At 28.0% G+C, this 23,734-nt stretch overlaps 4 protein-coding genes across 4 annotated transcripts; 2 read left to right on the forward strand and 2 right to left on the reverse strand.

The window, feature by feature from the left end:
• Nucleotides 1-610: 610 nt before the first annotated feature.
• Bm9117 (CHY zinc finger family protein) lies at nt 611-5,731 on the forward strand (the record flags this gene model as incomplete). The annotated part of the gene is made up of 12 exons (XM_043082274.1): nt 611-848; nt 1,335-1,711; nt 1,865-2,008; nt 2,415-2,621; nt 2,746-2,850; nt 3,082-3,272; nt 3,493-3,658; nt 4,136-4,273; nt 4,810-4,913; nt 5,024-5,138; nt 5,335-5,444; nt 5,635-5,731. 12 exons carry the CDS (start codon nt 611-613, stop codon nt 5,729-5,731), a joined length of 1,992 nt encoding a protein of 663 aa, XP_042938208.1.
• An 863-nt stretch (nt 5,732-6,594) lies between these two features.
• Nucleotides 6,595-8,621, forward strand: Bm17793 (Uncharacterized protein; the record flags this gene model as incomplete). Its single annotated transcript, XM_043082275.1, has 4 exons — nt 6,595-6,709; nt 7,458-7,584; nt 8,011-8,141; nt 8,515-8,621. The coding sequence occupies 4 exons, from the start codon at nt 6,595-6,597 to the stop codon at nt 8,619-8,621; spliced, it is 480 nt and encodes a 159-aa protein (XP_042938209.1).
• A 2,943-nt stretch (nt 8,622-11,564) lies between these two features.
• Bm3598 (uncharacterized protein) lies at nt 11,565-12,932 on the reverse strand (the record flags this gene model as incomplete). Its single annotated transcript, XM_043082276.1, has 3 exons — nt 11,565-11,750; nt 12,102-12,222; nt 12,841-12,932. The coding sequence occupies 3 exons, from the start codon at nt 12,930-12,932 to the stop codon at nt 11,565-11,567; spliced, it is 399 nt and encodes a 132-aa protein (XP_042938210.1).
• A 1,585-nt stretch (nt 12,933-14,517) lies between these two features.
• Bma-phf-14 (PHD-finger family protein) lies at nt 14,518-21,582 on the reverse strand (the record flags this gene model as incomplete). The annotated part of the gene is made up of 21 exons (XM_043082277.1): nt 14,518-14,661; nt 14,909-15,058; nt 15,250-15,312; nt 15,400-15,477; nt 15,676-15,837; nt 16,064-16,229; nt 16,482-16,600; nt 16,835-16,949; nt 17,195-17,367; nt 17,587-17,656; nt 17,786-17,869; nt 18,080-18,172; nt 18,365-18,442; nt 18,532-18,635; nt 18,914-19,038; nt 19,351-19,526; nt 19,753-19,826; nt 20,121-20,168; nt 20,266-20,411; nt 20,608-20,706; nt 21,543-21,582. 21 exons carry the CDS (start codon nt 21,580-21,582, stop codon nt 14,518-14,520), a joined length of 2,307 nt encoding a protein of 768 aa, XP_042938211.1.
• Nucleotides 21,583-23,734: the final 2,152 nt, after the last annotated feature.

Below are 23,734 nucleotides of genomic sequence, written 5' to 3' on the forward strand. Positions count from 1 at the left end.
TTTTTTTTTTTGTAAAATGCTAAGCAAACCTCATTAATTCATATCTGTTTTATTTTCTGTTTTGTGACGTTTTTTATTCTTGTGATTTTGTTTTGTGACGTTTTTTATTCTTGTGATTTTTGAAGAATTTTTCAAATAAACAAAGAATTTGGGCAGTGTTAAGTTTCAACTTCGTTTATTATTATCCTAGATTTTGCACTGATTAAAATACTTCTTCAGGAAGCGTTGAGTAGGAAGTTGGCCAAGTACATTTCATTGATAAAGAAAGATTCCTCATCTTTGTTGTTTTGCCATTAAACTATTTTAATGAGAAACAAATTTTTTTTCTCTTTTTTGGAATTGACTGTGCTACTGTTAAGTCATTGGGGTTCCGCAAAATCATTTATCATCCTTTTTTGTTTCTCGCTTATGTAAGTATGATAAGATAATGTTAACATTACCATTGGAAGTATTTCGGTATTGTTGTGTCTCTAATTATTGATTTGAGAGCACAAATATTTTTTGTTTTTACCTTAGCTTTTCTTTTTTTACAATTGTTTTTGTTTCAAGGGACGGAAAGATAGCTAAAATTAGTCTTATTTCTTTCTCAGGAATTTTTGGTTTTCTTTTGATGTCTTCGGACCAACAAAAAAAAGGAAGTTCGTTGGAAAAAAAATCTTCTGCTCCTAACTACTACCATGGTGCCACATCTCAAAGTGCTCGTTATGGTTATCGACGCTTCCAAAATGCTCCAAAGAAACAACTCAAACTTCAGAAATCATTAGCTGTAACTAATAATGATGAGATTGAAAGCATGGAACATAGTTCTACTACTGTACCTATATCAAATGCAAATGTAGAAGGGAAAGGTAAGTAAAGAGGAAAATTTTTACCTTCCATAAGTTGGTTTGAATACATAAAGTTACATTGTTTTTGATTTGTTGTTTAAGACGTCGTAAAATAATTGAATAAATTAGTTATAAAACTAATTAAACTAGTTATGATAACTATTTAAAACTAATTAAAGTTATGAAACTAAATGGCTAGTTATTAAACTAATTAAATTGTAATTCCTACCATTTTGATAGTTTTCACATGTTTTCGCTTATATTTTAATTATTGGTTTTTTTAAATTATTGAATATATTTTCAATTATATATTATTAAGTTTAACAGTTTTAATTATTTTAAGAGTTTTTAATTGTTTAGTTATAGTTTTGATTATTATATATCATAACCGGCAGATATAACGAATGATTCAATGGTTGACACTTTTATTGACTCACTTAGTTCAATTGTCAATCTTTCAGTGATATTTGGGATTAATTACTTATGCTGTAATAAATTCATTTGCAGGTTTAACAAAAAGAAGAAATAATGGTGCTTTTTCTGCATTGTCACTAAAGATTTCAAAGAGAAAAGTGTGTAAATATTTTGCCACTGAAAATTCCTGCTATTTTGGAGAGTACTGCCGATTTTTACACATAAGGGATGAAAATATTGATAACAATTTTGATTCTGTCCCATCACATATCAATCCAAAACCTAAGAGAATTGTAGTTCGACCAAATATAACAGCAATAAGTAGAGACGATATTGGAAAAACAGAACAATTAGATATCCGAAATTCTGAATTTAATTACTTTGGTCGAAGATTTCATGATGTAAAGTTTGCATATGATGGCAGTTCGTATTTTATTGAATTCGACTACAAAATAACAGATCCTGATTGGGTTTGTTTTCTGGAAACTTTTTTGAGTTATGCCTACTTTACAAAAATTTCCATTGATTCTGAACTGACAAGAATCTGACGAAATTTAATATGTCCTTGTACAAAAAGTGAAAATTTTGTACGAGTTTCAAATTTTATGACGGGAAAATTTCAGGTTTTCGATGTAAAAACTATTGGACTGCGACTGAAAATTCCAGAACATTATCCATGTGAATTGCTTATGGTAACCTTGAATCAACCAACTTTACCTGTGCCACTTGCTTCGCACTTCAACAAAGAAGTTAAAAAATTCCTGGAGGTTACTGTTATTCAAGAATTGTAAAAATGCATAAGGAAATTAACTACGTTGATCAGACAAAAATGAAAGCATTGGGAGAAGAGATCATAAGTTAGTTGACTATCCAGTACAAATTTACATTGGAAGATAGGTATGGATAGATTTAAAATCAAAAATGTTGTAAGTTTGACTTATAAATAAATAACAGCTATTCCGCATGGTCTTAGAAATTGATATAGTCCGAAGAGAACTGTTAATTCATTTCAAATAAAGTTCAACTTAGTTTATATACTTCTACACTTTTCATTGACATATATGTAAAATCTTACAGATTTGGTTAATTCAGGCAAAAAATATTCAGTGGTTATTTGAAATGTTGTTCACAAATAAATTAAATTGAAAGAAATTAAATTTGTTTTAATAATAGGAAAAGTTTATGGAAGCAAAGAAATGCGACACTTATGTCGGTATTGGTAAAATGTTCATTCGTTGGTTGGATCGTAATATTTTGAAGTTTTTTGTCGAAGGTTTAAGAAAAACAAAAATGATTGCTGAAGCCGAAAAGGAAGGCATTAAGTTGCATCAAGCGAGTTTTTCAAATTTGATCAACCAAAAGGAAAATACTGATACCAAGGTATTATTGTTGAAGTGTTTTGGCAAATTGTTCAATTGGTTCATATATTAATTTGAATGTTGAATTTTCTGACGGCACTAGTATTCTGTTTTCAACTTTACTTGTGCTATTTGTTTTTTTCCAGACCGATAAAATGAAAGTGGAAGTTTGTGATAGTGCTGAAGTAACGCAGAGTCGAAACTACAAAGAAGCAAGAGTGGAGTCTTCATCTAAGACAGAAATCGCTATGGTAAGTCTAAAAATATTATTATGATGCGAGGTGATAAAAAGTTTTCGATATTTCATGTAGAAATATTTTATGTTCGCTTTGTGGCAAATGTATAATTTTTTAAAAGCATGTACGTGTTCAATTAATTGATAGTTTATTGGATCATTGCTCTATCTTATTTCTAAGCTGTCTTCATGATATTTCTATTTGATTACTATTTGTATATATATATTTATTTATTTATTTTGACAGGAAGAAATTAACTCTAAACAATCACCAAAAGGGAAAGCCATTCAAGCTCGTATTTTTTGGAATGATTTAAACGGAAATATTGCTACATTATCTATTATCACAATGGCTGTAAGCATCAAATGTGCAAAATGTAATTCATTATCTTTCCTGATTTGCTCAGTGAAACAACTTTCTACATCACACTGCAAGAAGTAAGTTTTTGGCGTTTGTTTTTGAATTATTAAAGTCTGACTTACAGTGCAGAGTTTTCGAGGATTTCATTTTAAACATGCCTTAACCGTTATTAGTATTCGATTAAACAAAATTATCGAGGAATGTGTACCTTTGTTTTACTAGTGAAAGATGGATAAAATAAGCAAAAGCTATTATTTTGAAATGAGTAGAAAGAAAGAATTTAGAAGTATTTTTCAGATGTTTAAATGGCTCATCAATCCACATTTCTCCTCAGCTGGTACATCAGAATTCAAATGTTATTGCATTACTTGAACCAAAAGGCTGTATTCCGGTAGATTGTGTGCTACTTTCATCAAAATTATCTTATACCTGTTTACAATGCAGTAAAGAGGCTACAGTTGAGGTAGTCCTTAGTTTAACATTAACATAAAAATATACTATGAAATTATGACAAGAGTTTAAATTATTGATAAGGGCGGTAGAGATTTTTTCTTTTTTCTAATTATATTTTTACTTTATTTTGCTGTTCTGTGATTATGCTATGAATAGATTTTTTGAATAGATTAATAATTAAAGATTTGGTTCTTTTTCGTCTTCTCTATAATTTGTCGACGATAAATTTTTAAGCTTTGTGTGAATTACTACAGTTATCAGTAATGCCGACCATAAAATATGATGTGTATTTCTTTAAGCCTTGTTATTACAACACATTTTTTTTTTCAAATTTCTGCATAATTGTTAATTTGTTTGTTAAATTTATGACATACTTGACATTATTCATTATCGCTGCTGTAACGGATTTATTCAATCATTTTGAATTTCGTAATAATCAAGTATTTGCTTTTTATTAGAATCAATTAATGTTTATCATTGCTTTCAGAATCTTACATATGGAGTATCTAATAAAAGTTGGTGTTATGGCTGCCATAGTAAATGTGAATTTGAGATTAGAACTATTCGATTTGTTGGTGATTTTAATGCAATTGAGAAAGAAGATAGCTCTGTACCAAAAGGCAAAGTGAGTCAACCTTATTCTTTTCTTCAACTATTTGATTTTCTCGACCATATTAATTCAACTGGTCGTTTTGATAATTGTTATAATATTTATGTGAAGTATGAATATGGCACTGCGGAAAAAAATACTAATCTATCTTGATGTCTATATGAAGTAGAGACTATATTAGATAGCTAATTTAACAAAAAGTAAAACTTGTCGGTTTATATAAGAATGAAATAGTCATGAATCCTTTGTCAGTTACAAGCGATAGGATTATAATGTATAAGTGAGAGAATGCTTTGAGTATAACAGTAATGCTTGAAGTTATGCTGTGAAATCGAAGCAATTATTAAATTTATCTCATAACTAATTAAATATTGTATGAGATAATGATATTCACATATGATATAATCATATGTATTACTAATGAATACTTAAAGAATCTCCGATACAACCATTTCTATAATTTATTTTTTGCTCGTTCTATTTGCCATTTGTTTATTAGGTTTATTTATCTTTCTTTCTAGTTACATTCTTTTTTTTTTTTTTTTTTCTAGCAAAAAAAGAAGAAAGTTGAGCGATCAGTAATATTAGTTGAAGGTCAACCACTTCCCGAAAATGGAACATGCAAACATTATAAGAAAAGCTATCGATGGTTCAGGTTTTCGTTTATGTTTAACTGAATAGTATTTTTTTCATATGATTTTGGGATTTTTGTTTGAAATTTAAATTCCAAGCAGAAATCTGGATTCAAAACATATAGTTTTATAGATTTCCCTGTTGTGGAAAGCTTTATCCCTGTGATCAGTGCCATAACGACGCTGAAAAAGAGCATGAGATGAAGCTGGCTAATCGAATGGTCTGTGGTTTTTGCAGTAAGGAACAGGTAATATTTTAAAATTACTATTTCTTTATAGTAGAAAAGGTAAAAAAAATGGAGATCTATTTTTCTATTTCTCCCATTAATATCTTTATTATAAGCTGCTATTTCCAAAAGTGCATTTTTTTTTCTCTTTTTCTTTTTCTTTTTTTTTTTTTTTTTGAATTTCATTAAAGTTTCATTGATTTTGATTAACATTTAGCCATTCCAAAAAGCCAAACCATGCATAAATTGCAATGAGAATGTTACTCGTGTAAAATCACATTTCTGGGAAGGTGGAAAAGGATGTCGAGATCAAGTCGTAATGTGCAGGTATGGGTTAAGCTTTGGATAAAATAAAGCAATAATTTAATTAGTTAGTGAATAGAATTTAAAAAAGATTGTCGATAAATTTGATCATAACGATTAGCTAAAGTGTAGGAATTATTTTAATTTCTTCCAAAAATCAAATTGTATTTTCTGTCATCAATATTTGATAAGGTTGAGTATAATCTTTTTATAGAAATGACAGACGAAAATATGCAAATAGTTTGATGAAGACTGTTTCCAATAAACATGCTGCACAGTTGAAATTTAAAGATGATAATAAAAAGAAGTGATACTTTAGTATTTGTTGTATTTATTGGCCATAAATATTGACAATGCAGTTGTTTAAATAATTTCAAAAAATATATTTTTGGCAATTGTTATCAAAGACATATGGGTATTTCACTTTTGATTTTATTTTACTTGTATATTATTGTTTGTTGCTTATTATTCGATGTAATTCGTATAGTGTGAAATTTTTCTTTTCCGTGATAAGCTCACTGATATGATTAAAGTATTTTAATCATACATTAAGTTCAGCATAATTTAAGTCATCAATAGAATGTTTTTTTTTTAAATTGATAGTATATTTCTCTTCTTTCTTTCACTTACCTTTTTTCTTTTCTTCTTTCTGTCCCTTTCTCTCTCTCTCCCTCTCTCTCTATCCATGTTCATTTATTTCATTTACTGGTTTGTATAAATGCTCTCATTGCCTTATTTTTCTTTTTGAAGATACTACTTTTTATAAGTGATCTTTACTTTCCATATAAATCATTCTGGTTCATTCTGGTTGTGTTTCTATGAAAATGAATAAAAATATCAACTTTTTTGTAATCGTTAAAATGCTTTTTCGATAATTGTTTTCTTTGTTAGAATACCTAATTATATGATGCTTTCATGCAATCTACAATAATTCAAAATCTAATCCAAAAATTAATACAATTTACAATAATTTGAAATCTTAATCTTTCATTATTTTCTTGAAAAAAAAATTATTTTCTTATTTTCTTGACTTTTTCCTATCAGTAGTGAACTGAAAAAGAAAAATTCATGTATTTAAAATTTTTTTTTATATTTCTTATTATATATTAAATTTAAAATTTACATTTTCTATTCATTAATTTTCATTACAAAAGATTATTTTAAGGTCTCGATAATGTCTGATATTGGAAGTGGTTCGACTGAAATGGTTGCTACATATACATATCGTTATCACTTCTGTAAATATTTGACACCAATACGTACGGGTATAGGTTTGCTAACAATTTTAGGTAATAATTTAGAAATGTATAAAAACAAAAGAATTATTCATTACTATCAATCACACTCAGAAAGATTGCATATTTTTCATAAGTTCTTTAATTAAATTGACAACTATACTGTAGGGAGAAATCCTTATCTTGATTACTTTTACAATCTTAAGTTAGAGATATTGGAGTATTAATAGTTTTTAATTTAATTAGCTACTTATATTCTATGTACATTTCACTTTTCAAAAGTTTAATTTCAAAAAGATTGGATTTTTCATTTAATAACATTTAATAAGTTTCAAAATATAAAAAAATGTCATAAATTAATTGGCAGATGTATGATTTAAGTTTATCAAGTTTTATTTGAATTTAGTTGAATAATACTTCAGAAATTTATATGTATAATATTTAGATTCGATTAGGAATTTCTAGCTTAATGGTTATATTTAAATGTGATATTAAAAATGTTCCTAAATGATATTATGGGTTCTTGATTATATGAAATAAGTATTAATCAGATTTGGATAAATAAACGATGACAACAATTCTATTATGTATTAATTTTCATCAGCATTGTTTATCATTATCTGACGAAACATAATTTAATTTGTAACTATTTGAATGTATTTATTATTACTGGATTGTTTATTTTAGTACGAGATGATAAGGTTGTTTATCATTTGGCTGTTTATCACTAAGATAAAATTGGAATTGATTGAGGGGTTAATAAAGCGCCATGTAATGTAATAAATTTTGAGAATCATTTGAGTGGTTTGGTTAGCATCGATTAACTCAATTCTATCAATCAATTCATTTCCATTTGGAATATATTTGGCTTTCATTGGAGTGCCTTTATTTTTGCTCGAAGCAGGCTATATCATTCGACTTTGTTGCGGGTTTGATTTTTATTTTTTTTCAAATGATTGCTACTTTTCATTTATTTGTTTGTAATCTTTGTATAAATTGTGTAAATCAAATATTTCTCTGTCTTTTCTTATTTTTTAATTTAAATAATGTTTTCTTAGAGAGTAATTTTTGTTTGTTTGTTTGTTTTTTCATAGGAAAGGAAATATTATCAGTGATAAGATTTTATCATAGCTTTAGTGTTGCCCTGTGGTAATTATATATGATTATCATTTTCTGTATTAGATAGTATAGAGATTTATAAATGATCTATTGTAAAAGATTTTAAGAAGTAGAAGAAGTGATATTAAAGTGTAGTAATATTTAAACAGTGGAGATTTTTTATAGTGAGATTAAAATTAACCTTTTGTTTTTCCTTTCTTTCTTTTTCTTTTCTTTTCTTTCTTTTTTTGTTGCAGAGTTGAAGGTGTATGTTGTCGAGTATTTACATTGATTTTGAATTTTGATGGTATTAAACGTGGATTACTCTATTTATTCTTTGCTATTTTTTGTTTTTATCCAAATCTGACAAAATCAACCGTTTCTCCAGGTATTTTATTTATTTATGTCTTTTAATTTCATCATATTTGAAATGAAATTTGAAATAATGAATAATGTTAACAATTTTTATTAAAATAGTACTGAATATCAGTAAAATAGTATTGAATCTCAATTATACTAAAAGTTAGTTTGTCCATTTTTTATCTTTCTTATGCATTATGAACACTTTATCTATGAGATTCATCAGTTTTAATTTTTCCTTTTTTAAGAAATTTTTTCTTTTTTCATTTCAATCTTTTTTTTCTGTGTATATATATATGTATTTTTTTTTTTTGAACAGTAGTAGTCTACATAGGAGCACAAGTAATTAATAAGTAATAAATGCTAAAGTATCTATTTTAGATTACATTTTTCATTTCCAGGTATCTTTTTGATTTTAACCGCCATTTTGTACCTGTTAAAACCGATACAATTGAAGAAAATAGTAGTGGCACATGAGAGCGAATCAACTGTACAATCAGTTCGATGAATTAATTAAATTCTATATGAAAATTCCAAGCATTTGTATATTTTAAACAATTCACTTGTTTTCTTTTCTCTTATCTTTTTTATCTTAAATTTTTTTTTTTTTTTTTTCATTTTAAAACAATTGAGATTTTATATTCATTTCATTTAATCATTCCTTTGTCTGTTTGTTTTTTTATTATATCATTCAGATATTAATTAAAGAAGTAAATATTTTGAATGATTACTGAATTTATCAATTTGCTGCAATTATTAAAATGATTGAACTTTCAGATATTTTTCGATTAAATAAACAATGCTCCTGAATTAAATATTAAATCAAATAATTTCTTAGAAACTATGTCAACATTTCTCGTTTCTTTTTCAGTTCATTTTTGTGCATTTCAAATATTCATTGAGGACTTTATTGATAATATATAAAATGGGTCTTTTCATTACGTCATTTTTATCAATTTTCATTGGTTTCATTTTCTAGTATCTTTTTCGTATGTTAGTAATAAAATTTTCTTTCATTAAAAAATAAATAAATCCATAATTCTGTGTTAGAAACAAAGTAGTGCTCCATGCAAGATCCAAAAAGTAAGAAAATTTTTTTATAATATTTATTTAAAATGACCAATCAATAATGTAATATTTCATTTTACTGAAATTTTCGAAACAAAAAAAGCAAGAAAAAAGTAGTTTAAGAATTTTGTACTGGAACAATCAAAATATTTATGGATGCTTATTATATTTATATAGCGTTCAAAATTAAATTAAATTAAATATTTTGGATGAATGTAAGAAATATGCATGTTAAAGTATTACAAAAATTAAAATTGTTCTGTCAGCATGAATATGTTTGTTTGTTGTTTCTCTTTAATGATAATATACTTTCTGTTTAATTAGAATAAAAAGAAATAATTAAACTTCAAACGAAATAGATTAGATTTATTCAATTGTAAACAAATATATACGTGAAAGTATATACAAGTGGAATGAAAAGTATATTACAAATATATATTACGTGAAAAAGAAAGTGAAATTACATAAAGTATAATTGTGAATGATTTAGAAGTATAAGAAAGTTATTTAAATAATTTGATACTTTACTTTGTCAATTTCTTAGATTTTTATTCTATGTATGTATATATAACAATAAAGAATAAATTATGCTTTGAAGATAATAAATATAAAAAGTCAATAACTTTAACAAAAAAAATAAGATATATAAGTAAATAAATAAATAACGAAATGGATAAGGAGAGAGAGAAAGAGAAAGATTATAATTCTGAAACAATCCAAAAAAAGAAAGGAAAAGTTAGAAAGAAATTTAGAATAATTCCAGAAGGATTTTCTTCCTTTCTTTTTTCTTTTTGTATCTAGAAAATTCTTTAAATCAATTAAATGAAAACAATAAGATTGGACTTCCATTTGTGAATTTATAAGTGATAAGTTAATTTATACGCAAATGTAATAATGAATTTATTTCAAATTGTTATTCATTCATTTATTCAATATTTAAAAATGAGACACAATTAAAATAAACCTCAAAATCTAAGCTAAGGTTTATTTAAGTTTATTTTGCTAAAGTTTAACATCGATGTCAATTTATTCATAATTGTTTGAAATTGTTACAAAAATAAAAGTTATTATAGTAACTTACTCTAGCATATATTTAAACTGTATAAGTTGAATAAATTTTAATAATATTTCATTTCAAAAATTTTAACGTTCTTTACAAAAAGAAAAAATTATTTATTTATGACAGGACTTCTTTTTTTTTGACCAATAAAATATTTTAATAATTTACAAATATATTTTTGTTATTTGTAGGAAAATATTTAATTTTAAAATCAAATGCAACAATTATTTAATATATAAATCATAAATGGATCATATTCAATGACTGTACATTATGAAATAGGATCAATCGGATTTTTGTATATTATGGAACAGGATCCGGTTTGTATGTTACGGAACAGGATCCGACTTATATATTATGGAATAGGATATAGCTCACTAAAGTTTTGATATAAGTTTACTGAAATCATTACTTGTCTTTGATCTCTTTAACAAATGTTTTTATTTTCAAAAATTTAAAAGTATATGATTGTCAATTACTACTTTTGCAACAATCTACAATGAGCTTTCACTCCATTTTTGTTAATAAAATGTCAATAATTTTGTATTTTAATTCTATCCACTGAATATTTCTATTCTACAATTTGCATTAAATTCATTTTTTTAATAGGTTTTAATTTCTTTCTTTTTTTGAATTTACTAAATTAGATATGTATTATCTTATATAATGAATTTCCACATGATAGACAAACAATTTTGAAGTGCTTTATTTTGATTTTGTTCCTTATTCAGTTTTTTTTTTTTTATATTTTATGAAACCTAAATGAATGAAGAATTTAATGCATTTCAAAAACTGAACAAGTTACATACGAAAGACAAATGCTAGGAGTATTATTTCAACTCAAAAATGATCAACAATAATTTTAGCAGCTCCTTCAAATAATTTGTTTGCCAAATTTGCTAATATCAATTAAATGATCAATAAGGACATTTCATGGTAGATTAAAAGATCACGTGATGCAAGGTTGAATTAATTTATACAAGAGCAATGAGCCTGTTGGATTTGCTTTAAAAGCTTCACAAATTATTGAAGTGGTTTATTTCTTGATTTATAACAGCCAATGGCAACTAATAGCATTAATAAATTTATTATGCCAAACAATATTCTCAACAGCTACGAAGATAGTTGTTTTTGCTAAATTCGAAGAAAAAATTGCTAAACAATCCCGAATATATCTACGATTAATTCTTTTGCGACATTTCTCTCCTGAGACTTTTAAATTCTTGAAATGGTTTCAATGGAAATATTTTAAAAAAATACAAAAATATATATTAAAAAAATTTATATTTTACAAATATCTACAGACAGCAGGAATTCCCATTATTAATGATCGGATTTATTACTTTTATCATTCTGTGTGGGCTTTTCTGCTTCCAGTTTTAAATTATACAATTGCCAGAGCTGATCCTCTTGTAAACTGTCCAACAATGTGGGATTCAAATTAACGCCTAAAATTCCTTTCACAATTCCACGACTAGATAGCTGTTTAGATAAGACTGTTGAATATTCCTAAATGATAGAAACATTATCAATATTCATTTTTGTAACTTCATCATAAAGCAATATTTGAAAATGTTCATAGCATTTAAAAAAAAAAAAATCAATCATTTGAATTTTCAATGTTATTTTGATAATTGAAAAATATTAACAAACAAATAAAATCTATCAAATTCAGTTCATTTTATTTTCCTACTTCGTTGATGAATTAAAATTTTGACAACAAATAAAACATCTCACTATGGAATCGAAATACTAATAGATGGAAAAGAACAATTATCAAAATATTATAAAAATAATTTGTCGGATGAGTAAATGAATGTTTAATAAAATGTGCTAATCGCTTCATACAAAAATTCCCACCTTCCATTCTTTCAAGAATATAACAGCTTGTTCAGGTGAAACATTTTTATGCTTTCGGAATTCACTTTTTATATATTGATCACCAATTGTACGCATTTCTTTCGGCAAACCATAATGCAATCTTAAAATGATTTTTTGTAACTGAAAATGATAAAACCACTTTTATAGAATTTCAAATTATGAAAAGAGAAAGCAGAAACTGAATAAGATAAAGCTTGTCAGTAACGTATTTCCATGTGTGATTTATAACATTAAAATATAAATACAATGAATGATAATAAAAGAAAAGAAAAATAAAACATAAGTGAAATCAAAGAATTATTTTAAATTCCAACGAATGGAAAAAAAAAAAATTAAAAATCATGTACATTTAACATTTCGGTGAAGATCTTCTAAGTATTTTAGGTGAAACTTCGATTGTAAAAAAAAACTGAAATACCACAGCCAAATGAAATAACTATTACCCACAGATTATATCCAACGCTATTAAAATACAAAAGTGAAACATCTGAGGAAATCATTAGTGATAAACTTAAAGTGAAAATTACAAAAAGAAAAGAAAAAAAAAAATGAAATACCACATAAATTAAAAGAGAAATAGGTATTCAAATTTTTTCAAACGTTCAGAAACATACCAAACTAAATTATAATAAAAAAAAAAAAAATGCTGCCACATATAAACATAAAATTTTCATATTTTTATAAAAATTTCATACACATATAAGTTAAAGTAATATACCTTAGAATTCGTTTGTATAATATAAGAGGAAAACGTTCCACATTTGCTAACACTTTTGTCGTCTTCAATGCTGCATCTTTTAATTTCGACATCTAATAGAAAAGTTTTAATCATTCGATGTTGCAGACAATTTTAGAATGGAAAAGTTAGATTAAAAAAGTTCGTTGATGAAAATATGAACTTCTCTTCTCCACCAAAAATTAATCTGACTTATTTTTATGATTAGATTAAACTAGCAGTCAGCTAATTAATAACTGACCGTTTTTTAATAATAAAGATTAATAGTAATGCATTTTCCAATGATTAATCATCGAAAGAAACTGTTCTCTGAAACAAGAAATAAGATTGAACATTACTATAATAATTATTTAGCATGCTTTAGTGAATGAATAGCGATAACAGATTAAAGAGTCTTTAAATATTAAATGAATTGAAGTAAAAAGGAAGATCATATCATTTCCATATCCAAATTATAAGCTATCCGTTCAACATTTTAAAGCGCTTTTTTGTGAGATGATGCACAATCTTCTTAATTATTATAGACGTTTTTTACATGTATTATCAAAAAAAAATTTTTTTTCATCTAATTAAATAACTTTTTATTCACATCAAAAACAAATCATAATACTTTTCTTTCTCTTTCATTGAAAATCAAAAGAAAAATTGATCATTAAGCTGATAAAGAACAATTGGTAAAACAAGATAAGCTTCAGAGGAATGAAAATCTGATGAATTTTGATAGAGATGAACTAGTTAACAATGTTGACCATTAATACTCTGAAACGCTCATTATAAGATTACGTTAAATTGTAATCTATTTGTACAACTCATCATTTTCTGATGTCCTGAGTCCTTTAAAATATTTCATCTTATTTTAATCACTGGCAAAGCTACACAGGATAAGCGTCTTGATTCTACACATTTAAGGAAACAGATAAAATTAGAAGACTAGAAGGAAAGAAAAGAATTTTAGAAAAGAAATTGCAAATACAATTGCTAGATCACAAATAAAGAAGAGGGTCAAGTGAAAAGTCCTCAGGACGATTAATTCAAACTTCAAAAATCTAAGAACTCACAAGTTATGGATTCATAATTAACAACTGTCTAATAAGCATTATTTTCTAATGCCAGCTTATATTTCACGTTTTTGTTATAGAATTTATATTTTGCAACAAGAATTTTCCCTGCCAATAAAAGGACATTTTGGATGAAGGATAATTACACAACAAATGCGGTATTGTTGAGCAAATATTTGTCACTACCGTTTAAATATTAGATATCATTATTTTCCTATTATTTTCAGACTTTCAGACTATGCAATGAAACTGACAAATTCGATAATTCTTATATTCAACTAAGTAAGTATTTTCAACACTCATTTTTACCCTCTAAAATGTAGACAACAGTAAATCCTAAACAGAAAATATTACTCCCGAGGTATGTTAAAAAGTACACAAGAAATGTTGAGAACAATTGGTTTCAGAAGATACCATGAATATGTATTCAATTAAAAAGATGAAAAAAAGAGACAGGTATGATTAAAGGACAAACTGCTTTGCAAACAATAAAAACTGAAACAAAAAACTTCACCTCTTTACAACTCTTTACAACAAAATTAAATAATCTAAGAAATCACAATCCTTCTGAAAACTTCAGTGTGGCGAGTATCTTTTCACTTTAGCTTTGAGCAACCTCTTTGAAATGAGCAGTTTCATTTGATTTGAACTTTGGAAGTGTGGGCGGCAACGAATTAACACTGCGACGACGCTCTCGTTTTGGCATATGAGGCACCGGTGATAAGCTAGGGACTCTTTTTGCGACCTAAAGTAAGAGATGTCGTACAGCAAAAGTGTCAACTCACTACGGTTTTTTTAAATTCCTTATCTACCTAAATTTCAAATACCGACTAAAACCTTGCTGAAAACCAGAAACACATGCATTATATAGTAATGTGTGTGGCAAATTGAATGTATGTTTTGCAAAACATAGTCAATTATTCATTTCTAGAGAAACCAAAAGTTATAACACTTGCTTTGAAAAACCAATTGCTTAAGAAATGAAAACCAACCAAATTATTATGCTGATGGATCCCATTAAAATCTCTAAATGAATTTTTCTTTGGACGATCTGAACTGCGTCGCTTACGAGCAGCAGTTGTCGGGCCTGAGCTATTTGTAGGGCTCGAATTAATTGTTTTCATTGTTTCTTCTGTCATGGTCTGAAATATCACGAAATCCTTGAAAAATGATAGTAATTAAAAAAGAATCTTATAAATACAAAAACTTGATTAATTCAACTGATTTTATGCCGATGAAAAAAAAAGTGGCAGCTTATTAAACATATGCAAAATTTTTTTTTTCATAGAGGTATAGGTCAGGAAATAACTAAGAAACTAACGAGTAAAACAACCTTGCTCAGACATTTATTATCGGTTTTAGGCTGCTTCGCAGACAGTATTGCTTGGCACTCAACCTTCAAAATAATATATGACATATATCAATATACATTAATATAGCAAGGAGAAAAGCTCGTTTAAAACTGTAACAGTAATCTGCTCACTTCCTCTGTTTCTTTTTGCTTTTCTGAAGCCAAAGACCGATCTCTTAACTTTCTCGGACCACCATATGATATTTTTGCCTTCAAAGTATTGAACACAATTATTTAAAAAATTAGAAGATAACTCATGTAAGATTAGCAAATAGATAAAACACAATATAGAAGATGGTTAGTGCTCTTTATAAATTAATAAATTAAATCTGAACTATGTGTTGTTTTCTAGTCAAATATGTTTAAAATGTTTTTTTAAAATTAATACTACATGCATGTTTTCCTAACCATTTCGGTATCGCTGTCACTGCTCACATCACAACACAGTGAACACATCCAACCCTGAGTACTTGTCTTTTTCGGCATTTTCAGTAGAGGTGGTTCCAGACATGCCAAATGATAATACTTATAACATTTATCACATTGAGTTAACAAATGTTGCTCAGTCACCTGAAACTATAGCTTTTTTAAAATCATTAACATAATTTTACGTCAGCTTAAACTGAATAAGAAATATGTCTAGTACATTGAATTATATCACTTTTGATAGAAAACTAATTAACACTGATGACGTAGCAGATCAAATAAAACTTTGTCCAAGTTCAGCAGAGTAGATTTTTTGATCAAAGTGGAACATTTCACTACTGTTATATATTTCAATGAAGATCGTGCAAACCTTTTTGCACTCATCGCAAGAGTTTATCTTTAGATCGATCCCCTCAATAGCAACACTATCTAACGAACTGTTTTTTCCTTCACAAATTTTTGCTGACGTCGAAGCTTTGCTGGTAGAAGGACTTTTTGCTGCTACAGAGTTTTGAGATTTTCTCGGTGAACCTTTCCTGCAAAAAAAAAAAAAAAAAAAAAAAAAAAAAAAAAAAAAAATGATGAAAATCATTACAAGATTTGTGAAATATTCCTTGATATTCTTGTATTTGAAAATTCTTTCTCTATTCACTGAAATGCTTCGTTTTGGCACAACTTCTTTAATTTACTGCTCGTTCCATCCAAAAAAAAAAGAATGAATTGTCTCATCAAGAGACCTCAAACTTAGTTTCAATCAAGTTAAGCAGACAAACTAATTAAAAAAATACTTCGTTTTATTTTCAACTGGAGGTGATGGCTTTTCAAGCTTTCGTAATCCCAAAGCATGTAGCGTTTCATACCATTCTTGTAACACTTTTGAATCATCAAAAAACGTGGCTACAGGATTCTGAAAATCCCACAAAATATAACAAAAAACCAGTGCACAACAAGATGTATCGTCAAACTTGCTCACTCATTTGCATCAAAACCGCTAGACTTGCTATTGTTACCGAGAAGGACCTATGGTTTAACTGCAAATAAACAGTTATTATCAAAATAAAATTTTAGATGAGAATGGTAAAAATAATACCCAAAACTATCTGTAGCTAATAACATCAACAAAACAATGTAACCGAAGCACCTGCAATAATTCTTGTAGCTTTTTCTGTTCAGTTCGTAGTTTTTCGTTTTCCCGCTTCAGTTTTTCGAGTTTCTCAGTTTCTTCCGGGATAACATTTTTACGATGATTGAAATACCTTACAAAATATTGCAACTTTATGCGGTGAATAGAGAGAAAAAAAAAAACAATTAAAAAGCTGAGGACTAAGAACCGCTCATTTCGATCAATTCCGGAAGAGTAAGCTAAGGAATCGTAAAAATTTAATAAAACTTTCTTTTGTTCTGTACTCAGTAACATGGAGAACATAAGTTCGTTGCAGAAGAAAAATAAAATTTTTAGGCTCAAAGATAAAACGTGTAAAATTAAAAAAAAAAAACTAACTGAATAAATTCACTCGAAAAACCAGGAGGGAGATATGGTAGTTGAGCGCCGTCAACTTTGATGAAATTTTCCAAAAATTTCTGCCGACTTATCCCACTACTTTTTGCTTTTTCAAAAAACAATTCAAGATACTGGGCACTTGTATGAAACAAGCGCGGACGCTTGTTGTCATGCTGCAAAAAAAAGTGTTCATTTATTTGCTCATTTCTTCCTTATAAACGTATCTATTCATGTAGTAAGTCTATCGTCTTCAGATCGTCTCATACTGACAGATTTTTCTAGCTTAAGTTTGCAAACTGTCAGTAAATAGAATACTATCGTTAGGAGAATACTAGCCAAATAAGTTAAAATTTCGTAAATTCAAAAGCCTATAGAAGCAAACTGGAAGAAACCTCAGGCCATGCAATTGTAATACCTTCCAGATCTTTCATTGCTTTTTTGTGTCTTTCCAGCATTTGTATCCTGCAATTCCGATGTCCTAACTTTTTGAGATTAAAATTTAGTCAATGTTACAAAATTTACGACAGTTTAGTATACGAAATTTAAGACTAATTAATATGGATTTAATAAAATGTGCTTCATACAATCAACCTTTTTCGTTCTTCTCGTTCATTCAGTACTCGTCTTCGAATTCCCAACATCCTCGCTTCCTCCTGTTTATACATCAACTCGCACCTTCAAAATACTATGTATTCTTGAAAAATTTAGACAAACGGTTACGATGTAATAAGTATACTTTAATTAGCCTGGAAATCTAAATTTTGTTCTTTCGGGTACGAATTAGGCATTAAATATTTCTTGCCGCTATTTCTTCCCAGTCAAGAAGTTTTAATAAACTCAGTTAACAAATTAAAATTGAAAGAGTCTGATATTCCGGTTACTTACACTGCTTTTCGCTGCTTCATCAGATTCTCATTTGCATGACGTTTGCATGTCAAATAAAGTGGATCTACTGTTTCGACATCATAAGCTGCTAAACTGAAATCACTTAATTTTTACTCAAAGCTTCTTTTCCCTTAGGCTTTTTTTTCTTATATTATATTTCACTATATTTTACTTTTTTCTACCGAATCTCGATTGTATTCCAACCATTATTTAATACATATAAAGATAAGCAGAAATCAGAAACTAATCTAAATCTAGAAGAAATGCGTGAAAATTAAACATTACGTATTATTATTTGTATTCGTACTATTTGACAAGTTCGGATCAACGCTTTTCTCTGTGTTATCGATCAATAAACCTAATCTGAAAGACTCTACAGTTGTACATTCTGCTTTTGACAAATTAGACCTTTTGCATGCAAAGTTCATCTTTTATTATAAGGAAACGATCACCTTTGTGCACAAGTGACATGAAGATGATTTTTGCACAGTGCAGCATCGCATGGCACTGCAATACCCGTACGCGCTAACAGTTGATCAGAACATGCAACACAAGCCTAAATTTTAAAGAAATTTTAAATTTTATACCAATCACTAAAAGGGAGCAACACATTCCTTGTGCAAGCGAACCCAAGCACCTCCTGCGAAGATGGAATTGCAAACCAGGTTTAGTCGTATAATTCACAAACTAACTTAAGCTCCCGATAGTTATATAACCATAATACAAAAAACATGGGCTATTGGAAAGTTCAGTAATGTTTTCTCACAACCCTTCCTTTCTGGAACGTTTCTATAAATTGTTCAATCTTTAGCTCAAAATTGCTTTAAGCCATACTCGCTTGCCAAACAATTTGTAGTCCTGCTCTTGCCAACTAACAGCTGATAAACGTTCCACATCACCAAATGTTATACCTGGAGTGTACAGCGCGCATAACAAATGTACCCAACCACCGCCAATGTCTGAAAAACCAATGTTAGCCAAAATTTTCGAAGTCGAACAAACAACTCTACCAAGTAATCTTTGTTTGAAAAGTTCACTAGTCTGTGTAAATTCACTGCATACAGGAGAAACTTTCTAGTGTTTCAAAGATAAATGATGATGGCTAAATAGTGTAGTGCTTGAATATGTATATACTATAAATTATATATATATATATATATTAAACTATATTATTATTCATTAAACAGCAGTCATTATTTTTGATATATATGAAGGATATTCCTATATAAGACATAATAACATAAAATTTAACAAATATTCACACAAACTACCTGCTTTTTTAAAAGCACCAAATCTATTTGGGCATAGCTCACAATACGGCGGTTCTTTGAGCCCATATAAACATGCCTCACAGAACCATGGTTCTGTTGATGAACTGGAACCATCACTCTCTGCATCCCCTATATTTTCGGTAATATAACAATTTTCGTGTACTGCTACTCCACATCTATAAGCAAAATCGATAGAGAAGCTGCTCAGCTAAATGCTAAACAAATGATTCTGTCATTTTTATGTGAATATTGACTCACGGTTTTCCCCAAAACCAGTGTTTCAGTAACGATAAAAAATTTATGGTCGATTTCATTAAGCAAAGATTTGCTTTGAATCGGCTGTATTTAAATAAACTAGAATTTAAATGGAGCAATTTCTAAGGAATGTAGGGTTTGACTTACTTATCACACTGAATGACTTCATCATTACGTACAACAGCACGCTGATTTAGACACAATGTACAGATCAACTGATCCTGAAAAAACAAATTTCTGTTTGAAAGTTTTGCACTATCCTATAAAAGATTTCGTGCGCAGGAATGAAGCTTTCATCATAAACATTCTCATAAGATGTCGTTCATTTCTCCCATTTAATAATCACGCTCGCTTTCGAAAAAATGTTACACTAGGAATATAAAAAGTGGCTGCAGCCAAGTCTGATAAACCTCTGCATTCCAAGTTAAAAATAAACTTTGCCAGCAAAATTCAAAATAAGAAAAACAAACGAAGCCAAAAATATGAAACTATTTTGAGTTGAAAAAAGAAATTACCGGCTGAATATTATAGCCATTTGCACCCATAATATTTGGTTTTGTATCCTGTAAAAAAAAAAAAAAAAAAAACAATCAGGAAGAAGGTTTTGAAGCCAATAGCAGAATCTAACTTCTATGTAAAAACAAATAAGGGACTGAAGACCTTTATCCGATGCTTTTCAGAACTACTGTCTGATTCACTCGAATCTGAAGTTTGCGCAACACTGTCGTTCTCATCGTCTTTCTCTCCATTGCCATCATTGCTTGACAAATCCGAATTAGACGACAACTCATCGCCAGTTCTTCCAGCTGTCATGGAGAAGAATAATTTCTATATGATTAACCAAAAACTTCAAACTCTAAAATTTAACTTATTGGCAATATTTTGAAATGTAAATAAAGCTTATTAAATATTACGTTGAGTTTAAAGGTTTCAAAAGGCCTAAAAAGTAAGTACCAATACTGATATAAACTTCAAAATGAATTTTGAACTTTTATAACTAACCGATGAAATCATCATCTTCATCACTATCGCTAAGCGGAATGGCATCGAACAAAATATTAGCATTTGGCTTAATCTGTCGCTTGCCTGGAGCTCGTGAAGCTAAAAATAAATGCAAAAACGAGTTAAAAAAAAAAGATTTTGAATTTTGAAATTGCCATAAATTGCGTTAGAGAAACCAGTTTAAACCAAATCCTCAATTGATGATTTAACTCATTAATCCATTAACTAATTTCCTGACTTAAATCCTATTAGCAGAGGGCAATCCATCACATTTAGGAAGCAGTAAGCCAAGCAAAAATATAAATTCCTGATAGTAGCCTATCATTCAGATGTACTATTTTATAGCTCTCAGAAATATGGAATGCACCTTAAATAGAAGCACACAGGTTACATCTTAAGTATTATGGAATTCACGTACCCAAGTATCATAAATAAATATATAACTGTACTTCTAACAACTTTTTATCTCAACTATATAATGCCGAAACTGCAACATTGCTAAATCACATTCTATTAAATAAAACTCTATGCTTTCAACTTTATTAATAGATGTGTGAATGGCAATAAATTTTCTACATAATGTCAATAAATACTAAGACAAATGATAATGATGATAATAATAATAATAATAATTATAATTATAATGATGGAATAAAAAATATAAAAATTAAATTTAAAACAGTATATGAGATTAGAAATAAAACTAAAGTTAAAAAAGTATTAAATGTTATGCACAACAAAAAACAGATTATCCTTGCATATGCATTCCCAATAGAACTTAAAACTCCCTGCAACCCTTAACACAAATTCATCCCGCCTTAAAGCATTTCAAATTTGCCGCCGAAAGCCGAACCATATGCATGGAATGCAGCCGCCTACGAAGTTTAGGGGAGTGAGTTTTTTGATGAGAGATGTGGGAAGTTCATTGAACTTACATGAAAGGGTGAAGAAACTTCGTTTTTCGTCTTCTGTCATTTGTATAGATTCTTCGGAAGTTTCGCGATGCCGCGGGGAGACACCCGAATGGCTGAAACTCACGAATAAGAATCAACGAAATGTCCACCATACACTTGCACAATCGAGATCTTCCGTATCAATAACAATAACGACTATAACAACACTATATCAAAGAAAATACATATACATCTCACTCATACACCTTAATTTCACTACCTTAATAATTGTTATCACTATCAGTGCTAATTTGAACTTTTCTCTTGAAGAGAAATTTCGCTATGAGATATATTAATACATAGGTGAATTATACTACAAGTAATGAGTTATTCATCTTTTATTAATCTCATTTCTGAAGCTTATCATCAATCCAACCAATAAATGTATGAGTGATAATTATGATGATTCGTTATAAAAATTGAAAAAAAAATTACATTATATAGTTATAAAACTTATATTCATCAAGTATTTAAACATTCATTACTTCAAATTTCTAGCATTCCACTACTACTACTACTATAGTAGTGAAATTTTGCTATCACATTAAATACTACCTTCTGCATTAATAGAAATATTAATAAAATGTATAATAGTATAATAATTAGTATAATATTAATAAATAAAAACGTTATATTATGCAGTTATAAAAATTGTCTTCATCAAATATTACTAGCAATTGATATACATTGTAATTGTAATTAAATGAATGAAATGAACTGTAAATGTAGCGCATGCACGCAAAAAAAGGAAAAAAAAAACAAATAAATGTAAGTAAACAACCGATCAGATCGGATTGGTAAATAGAAAGTAAAAAGAAAAAAAAAGTTGCAACGAGTAATTTCCAATTTTTGCATAACTGTCGAGTAGCTATCATATCAAAATATGCAAATATCAAGCATGAAATTATTTGGAATAAAATGAAAGTTATTGAATGAATAACTTATGAACGATTAGAAGAATTAAGGGAACTAATAATTGTATATACAGAAATAAGCAATACATGTCACTCTCTTTCCTCTTCCAACCTTCTCTCCTCTGCTCTCCACTCCTGTCTCACCTGTATTAATAATTATTAGGCTCATTCAGGTAATGTCATCAAATTTCATCAACAATGATGCATATTTCAATTAAATACACAGTGCAATCTTAAAATTATAAATTTGCATGATTTCTTCAAAATGCTATAATAGCTGACCTATCTATGTCTCTTCAAACCAATAGTTTTTATTTTATCACTTCAAAAATTTAAACCTATCGGCATTTTTATAAGTTATAGCAAAAAAAAAAAAAAAAACGAAGCAAAAAAGAATAACTCAATTAGTTTTATTTTTTATCAATTCTAATCAATACTAGTCATTATATCAGCCTCTAATCGAACTTAGACTATTTCTAGGCCTGTTTATCTCAGTTATTTTGTTAAGTAATAAAGTGCAATTGTAATTTATCTCAGCACATCATAAATCTTCCATTACTGAAAATTGTTAACAGACGAAATTTTATGCCATGAAATTGAATAACGTTGGCTTCTAGAAGTGTTCTAAATTGTACTACGAAGAGAGCAAAAATCAAAATTGTGGATAGTTATGAAATATAAAACTAAACATTAAAAGTAATAAAATAAGGATATATAATATTTGCTTCAATTTTAAGATTTGAAATGATATTTCGTGAATGTAACTTTTTTCTTTTTTCATGAATTTTTTCTCTTAAATTTCTTTAAATCAAATTTAAAAAGGAAGAAAACGTTGTTTAAATGAATGAATTGAACAAATAATTACAAGCAGATAACAATAGCAACTATTGTAAGCTATCATATAAGATAAGAATTATGATTACTGTGCAAACTGATAAGTGCAATTGAATGATAAGTGTGAAATTATCAGTTTCTACAATTCATTCCAAAAAAAATTAAGCACTGAAAAATGATGAAATTTCACCTGATGTTAATATTAGTTAGATAAGTGGCAAGGGAATGAAGTGCGACAAAAGGTAGGTATATTTCAGAGGAAGAAGAAGAGGAATGAGAAGGAAATGATAAAAGCCTTTGTTAAAATGACTAATAACAAATATTTGATCTAACTAAATAGAATATAGTTTTATGATAATTGCCCGCATGGGTAAATAAGAGAAAAGGTATACTGATGATAAATAGTTGCATTATAAGCTATCATTA

The sequence above is a fragment of the Brugia malayi genome, assembly GCF_000002995.4.
Source record: "Brugia malayi strain FR3 genome assembly, contig: Bm_v4_Chr4_scaffold_001, whole genome shotgun sequence".
Taxonomy (NCBI): Eukaryota; Metazoa; Nematoda; class Chromadorea; order Rhabditida; family Onchocercidae; genus Brugia; species Brugia malayi.